Below are 7,206 nucleotides of genomic sequence, written 5' to 3' on the forward strand. Positions count from 1 at the left end.
TCCCTGCCAAACTCGTCCGATTGTGCAGGATGACCATGGAGAATTCACACTGTTCCATAAAGGTTGGAAGCAACTTAACAGAACCTTTCGTTGTCAATAAAGGTTTTAAACAATGTTATGCGCTGTGATGCGATTTTTATAACTTTATACTTGAAAGAATAGTGCAAAGCTTACACGCCAACCCTAGAGGCACTATCTTCCAAAAGTCTGTCCAATTATGAGCAAATGCTGATGACATTGACTTAATCGAAAGAACACAGCGTAATGTCAATGGGACTTTTGTAAAAATTGAGGAAGAGGCGGCAAAAATGAGTTGAACGGGTAATGAGGCAAAACAAAGTACATGATGTCGTCAAGAAAGGGCCTACAACACTGACGTCTTGGTCAAAACTTCGCCATCGACAGACGTAACTTAGATGCAGTCAAAGACTTCGTCTGTTTAGGCTCCACTGTAAACGCAGAAAACAACACTAGCGCCAAGATCAAACGAAGAATAACACTTGCTAACCGCTGTTGCTTTGGGCTAAGAAAGCAATTGAGTATTAAAGTCCTCTCTCGAAAGACCAAAGTGTCGCTATCAACCCTGTCCTGCTATACGGTGCAGAAGAATGGACTATGACAAAAGCAAATGAAAGCACCTTGGGTCGGTTCGAGAGAAGTTCTTTGTGTGATCTACGGTCCAGTATGCTTCGAAGGGGAGTGGAGGAGAAGATGGAGCGACAAGCTGTACGGGCTGTACAGCGACGTAGACTTAGCCAGAAGGGTGAAAGTCCAACGATTAAGATGGCTGGGTCACGTAGAGCGCATGGAAACCAATGCTCCGGCCCGGAAAGTCTTCGAATCCACACCCACAGGATAGCGCAGTAAAGGAAGAGAAGAGATTCAGGTGGAAAGTAACCTCACCCAAATTGAAGCGCGAAACTGGAGACATCTAGCTAGGGACCGAGCTAGACGCAGAAGTTTGTTGGGTGAGGCCCTAGTTCGCACAGGACTGTAGCGCCACCTTAAATAAGTAAGATTTATTTTGATTTGATATCTTAAATTTAATTTTCCATTTATAATTGGCGTTTTTCTTTTTTAATTCCGAGCAGAGCTCGAACTGTCAAAAGAATAATAATAAAATAATAATCTGAAAGCCGGGAAATTAAAAAAATTACCGTCAAAACAATAAAAATGGCGGAAGAGGCCAGTCGCTTTAGTGCAAACTTACTTACTTACTTGCATTTTTATGAATCAAATTTATTTCAGGAGTCAAATGGACCACCTCTATGACTGTTTTATTAATTAATTTGATTAAAGAAAATTGAACTCCTACAAACAGACGACATTTAAAATCATGACAGTTTAGAGCTCAAGTTGTTTCATAATTAAATCAGAGAGCTCTGAACATACACTGCTCAGAACTATACTCTACTCTGCTCGCTCAGACTCTGCTCAAAGCTCAGCTCTGAACTAAAAAAGAAAAACGCCAAATATAAATAAATAAAATATATATTAAAATACAATGGATTACAATATTTAAGAATACATAGGTACATATGTATTTGAATAAATTAAAACAAGTATGCTCGTATGTACATTGTTATATTCAAATGGAGCAAAAAGGAAGGATTTCCAGCGTAACATATTATGCCTTGATTTAATATTTTTACTTTTCGAGTGATTCAAAATAAAAAAAAACATATACATTATTTTCAGGTTTCACCAGAAGATTTTACAAGGGAAATCACCGGAACCAGATCAGAACAAAGGGTAAAAATGAACCGCATGCGACTTAAAATAGCACAGAGGTTAAAGGATGCTCAAAACACAAATGCAATGTTAACAACTTTCAATGAAATTGACATGAGGTTTTATATATTTCTATATAATATTTAAATTACTAAATTGATATATTTTAGCTCTGCAATGGAGTTCCGTAAAGCTAATCTGGAGACATTTATGAAAAAATATGGTATCAAAATTGGATTTATGTCTATGTTTGCAAAAGCATCAGCTTACGCTTTAAAGGATCAACCTGTTGTTAATGCTGTAATTGAAGGAAATGTAAGTTTTTTTGTTTTTAGTCTTCTGCAAGATACAGAAGCATGCAATTTGAAACTTTCTGATGGAAATTATCTTATCAAAAACCTGCAAATATATAGGCTAGTGTAACAGAAACACGTTGACGTTAACGCACAAGGCCGACGGACATTTTGCCGAAATTACGTTTTGCCTCAATATTTGTATGTTCGAAAGCAATGGTAGGACTTTTATATTAAATATATATTTGAGACAGTAAACATTTTGCTTATGACCCTGACCGGTTCAATGGTATGGCCACACAAAGTTAAGGCTAGAAATAAAAGTGTAGTGTTAAGTGTTAATTAATATAACCACTGAATAGTCATTCACCTTATTTTAGCTGTTTCTCCATATAATATCTTCTTTTGAAATGGAAATGAAAAAAATCCATTAGCGTTTTAGCGGTGTCATTTTAACAAAATAGAAACCTGATTTTCTATCTTGTCATTCTTTTTTGATTAATTTAGTTTTGGGTTCAAGTGGTAGTTTTTTTTTAATTTAACTTCTTACATTTCCTTTTTATTTTCTCGCCTTCGATGTTGTTTATTATTGCTATGATCAAATAATTGTAACACTTTTTTTAAGTCTTAACTCAACTCTTTCAGTTCAGTTACAATATCGGAAGAAAAGACCGGCCCAACGCACTCAAGGAGCTCTATCGTTCTCTTTATACGAAAAGGCATTAATTATAAAGTTAGTGCCGATCGAAAAAAAGAATTAATTCACGAAAGAGAACGGATGATTTTTAAAAAGAAGGAAAGGTATGAGAAAAAATGCCAAGTTTCGTCTTTTTCCTCATTTTCAGATATGAGTTTTGCGTTAAAAATCATGTATCCTTCTCAAAACGTTCTCCTTTTGTCAGACATTTTCATTTCTATTTGCCGGCGGAGTAGAATGTATACCAAAAACACTTTATATAAATCCTCGGTAGGATTTATATTTTGCCTACAAGCTAAATCAATCTCATAAACTTTGTTGTATTTTCAACATTTTTTGAAGTTTTGTATTGTAACCGATTTTATTTTCAATAATGAAATAAATAAAGGATTCGGTTTCAAAATATACAAAATATTCAAAGTCAAACTAGTTGTTTTGTTGACATTTAATAAATATTGAGCTGTCAAGTTGACAGTTAAGGAATTAGGAATTTCGGTATAGGGATGAGTAAGTTAAAAATGTAATAGAGTTAATGTTGGAACCTTAGCGACAAACTCAGGAGAATTGTAAGAATGTTGCCAAGTTAACAATCTCAGCGGATGTCATTGGAAAGATGCCAACCGGAAAACTTTCTCTCAGTAAAAAAGTCAAGAGTTAAGAAAACTCACATTATGCAGGAATAACGATCTAACCAAAAAAATATGATTTTTATGAACCTGGGAAACAAAGATTTTTGAACAGAAAACTACCAGCAAGCTTTTAAGGCTTCCATTGTTCAAAATTTCAGGTTATGTCTTTTATCTGCATGGACCATAGCACTTGTAAAATTGATCACTTGCTTTCAGTTCTTAAAGAAAATTTTGAATATATATGTATACACATACATATATATTAGTTTTTAGTTCAAATTGAACAAAAGACTGTATAAGTGTATACGTCCATCAAATATACCGGAAAGAAAAGTTATAGATAATAAAGTGAGGAAAGAAAACGGATGGCCCCATACGGAGACTCCAAGTTAAAATATAACACTCAATACCAATGCCTTTCGGCCCTAAGATCTGTTTTACTGTAATTCATTTTAATTATTTTTGTTTATTAGAAAATTTAAAAAAAAATAATTTCAAAATCTTTTTTTATTTTTACTTAAAAACTACTAAAAATTAGGTCCTTAAATAAAACTAAAACTAACTTAAACTACCTATTCTGCCTATAAACTAGTTAAAACTAGATCGACCACAACAGAAAACCTAACTATCTAACATTCGTTGTTTTTCATTTTTTATTTTAACTGAACCCCAAGAGTGCGTTTTCAAAATACTCTTCGTTTGGATAAAACACCGCAAAAAACTTAATTGTTGGTCGAAGACATAGCTCTTGCAATGTGACCTCGATCTGGGAGGAGACAATGTTGAACCACCCTAGACAACCATAATCGATCATCGTCCTTATAAGCACTGTTTCGTCAGAGCAGAGGATTCTTTGGCTCTGGTTAGAGCAGCATTTATACATCTGTCAAAATATAAATATTGATCTAACAAATACCGAGGTACTTCACTGCACTTTTGCTCGTTAATCGCTGCCCGTGAAGATGAATGATGACCATCTTGCGCCAATTCTTGCAGGTATCCCTCGTGGCCCTAGCCAACGGAGTCTGGAACAGAAAGAATTACCGAGAGTGCGCGCCTAGACGTGTACGACCACGAATAAACTTGCAAGGTTAGGAACAATTAATGTAGTTAAAAGTGGACAAAACTAAATGTGTTTTTATAATAAGACGAAGGGGCAACAAAAGTAAAGTGAGATTTAGGTTTTAGGGAAGGTAGTTTGGATATATTATGGTGAAATAGGTAATAAAGGGAAGAATTATTAACTTATTTTAAAGAAAGATAGTAAAGAAAGGGTGTTGTGAATATGGTTGCCAATTAAGAGAATTGAGTTGTCAAATAAAGTGTAAGGATTTAAAAAAAAATAAATAAGAATACAAAATTGAAAAAAGAATTTCAACAAACTAGGTTTACTTAGTTCACGAAACACACGATAAAAACAATTGAATTAACGATAATATTAAATCAAAGTAATACAAATTTATGCACTTTAAGAAGAAAAACTTTAAGGTATTTGAAGAATACAGATACAAAAAAACCACAATACTCAAAGACCAGTGTGAACACTGAACAAAGTAAAGAGTACAGTGTGAATACCGCGTGGGTATCGTTCAGTGGTCGATGTGATTTTTCGTTTTGAATAGAACGTGGAATTCCGTATTCATGCACTTTGATTCTTAATTTTAAAATAAGGTTAACATACACAGCCTGTAGAAGATAACAATTGAGTACTCTGCAAATACTAAGAAGAATCAAAAGAATGTATATAAAATGGTTTGAACTACCCAAAATTACTCCTCTTTCGTTTATTTCTTTACAAACAATCTTGTTTATGCACAAGCTTCGGGCACTGAAAATCATGTATCTTCTAAACGAACTGACATCCCACTCTGGAACTGCAAATAGTTTTCTATTGTATAAGCTTAACTTTAGGTCTAAAAAAAATACTTAAATGGTCTGAATCTTCTAAAATTAATTTGCATCCTGTTCTTAGTTTAAATACAAATCTCATTTTTGGCTTAGATTTCGTAACTGATAAAAACATGTTTTGACCAAAAAATGTTGTCTTTAAAACCGTTGCCAAGTGCTTTGGGAAACCTAAAAAACCCATCATTTTAAGATTACACCTCAACATTCCAAAATCCTTTTGGATTTATGTTAAGAAACAATATACACAAATATATATGTATATGTATTTCATAGATGAACCAATTTCAACAACACTTTTTCCATTATGCGCTTTTAGTAAAATGGCTCGATTGTCCATCCAAAAATGTTAATTGTCTATAACCATAAGACCTACGATTTGCTTTTGCGGAAAGATTTTATATATATTTAAATACCAAGTTGATATTTGATAGCTATAACATCGCTGAGTCTTTTTTTGACATTAATACGTCCACTTCCATTTGTAGGTTTTGTATTAACGTTGCGTTGTGTTGTGAACCTCATAAATTTAGTTTAGAAATTGCACGCCTTACTTAAAATTAAAAAAAAAAATGAATTATTATATAAACTTAGGAGCAAGTTTTGGTAGGAGAATACCAATTGGACAATTATATTTATTGTCTCACAAATTGTATTTTTTATATTTCCTTATTATAGATTGTTTATTAAATTAAATAACCCTTTTCTAAGATATTTTTTTATTTTTAAATACCTAATCATTAAATGTATAATTAAAACAAAATTGTTTGGTTTACAGGAAATTATTTACAGAGATTATGTTGACATCTCAGTTGCTGTCGCAACACCAAAAGGTTTGGTAGTTCCAGTTATCCGTAATGTTGAAGGAATGAACTATGCCGATATTGAAATAGCACTAGCTGCTCTGGGTGATAAGGCTAAAAAAGGTGCTATAGCAGTTGAAGATATGGATGGTGGAACATTTACAATAAGTAATGGAGGTGTGTTTGGCTCTTTAATGGGTACACCCATTATAAACCCACCCCAGAGCTCCATTTTAGGAATGCATGGAATATTTGAGCGCCCAATCGCAATCAAAGGACAAGTACAGAAAAATCTTCAAGAATAGTATTTCTTATATTTAATACATTTTCTATAATAGGTCACTGTTCGTCCAATGATGTATGTTGCTCTTACATACGATCACCGTTTGATTGATGGTCGTGAAGCTGTTATGTTCTTACGTAAAATTAAAGCGGCTGTAGAGGACCCTCGAATTATGCTGGCTGGCCTATAAACTAATATTATATTAAATTATATGAAATAAAAACTTTATTCATATTGATCCATTTTAAAATATGTCGAAAATGAAACTCAAAATTCTAATTCTGCCTATTTTAAATCATTCGGCCATGGTTCAGTCGATATATAAGTGTTGAAAATTATAAAACTACATATACTTTAAAGACGGAAAATGTAGAACAAAATGTTACAAATAAAAAGGGCTTACAAAAATGCATTTTATTATTTGTTAATAAAATTGAAACCTCAAGAAACTTATAGAAACCTATTAACTTATTGTCTGCTTCACACACTGCAAAGAAACTAGTCAACGTTGTCGATAGTGGTCTCTCAGCTCGTTGTGCAGCATTAGCCTCAGTGAAGTAAACTATTTGTCCACTTTCCAAATGTACTGCTAAATGTACAACTGTGGGATATCTTTCATGAGTGAAAAATGACAACAATCACCAAAGTGCTTCATTAGTACTGACGTATCTGCCCATTTGGAAGTTTCTGATTTCGTCATTCGCATTTTCCGACGCAATAACAAACACAGCCATGTCGCTGCCTTTTGTGACGTACTTGCACAAATATTTGACTGATTTGGCCGAATGACAACTCTTAACGTTCGCATGTGTTTTGAACATTCGTTATATCAGCGGGTACAATGAATTCATTTCTGATCTGAATC

General features: G+C 33.5%; 1 protein-coding gene across 1 annotated transcript in view; it reads left to right on the plus strand.

The window, feature by feature from the left end:
• LOC129943090 (dihydrolipoyllysine-residue succinyltransferase component of 2-oxoglutarate dehydrogenase complex, mitochondrial) overlaps positions 1-6,753 on the plus strand; it is a 31,236-nt gene extending 24,483 nt beyond the window's left edge. Inside the window, exons 5-8 of the mRNA XM_056052351.1 lie at positions 1,699-1,850; positions 1,902-2,046; positions 6,034-6,339; positions 6,397-6,753. Coding sequence (XP_055908326.1) covers positions 1,699-1,850; positions 1,902-2,046; positions 6,034-6,339; positions 6,397-6,531 — 738 coding nt within the window. The 3' untranslated portion in view covers positions 6,532-6,753. The remainder of the gene's footprint in view (positions 1-1,698; positions 1,851-1,901; positions 2,047-6,033; positions 6,340-6,396) is intronic.
• The last annotated feature ends 453 nt before the right edge of the window (positions 6,754-7,206 follow it).

The sequence above is a fragment of the Eupeodes corollae genome, chromosome 1 (genome assembly GCF_945859685.1).
Source record: "Eupeodes corollae chromosome 1, idEupCoro1.1, whole genome shotgun sequence".
Classification (NCBI taxonomy): Eukaryota; Metazoa; Arthropoda; class Insecta; order Diptera; family Syrphidae; genus Eupeodes; species Eupeodes corollae.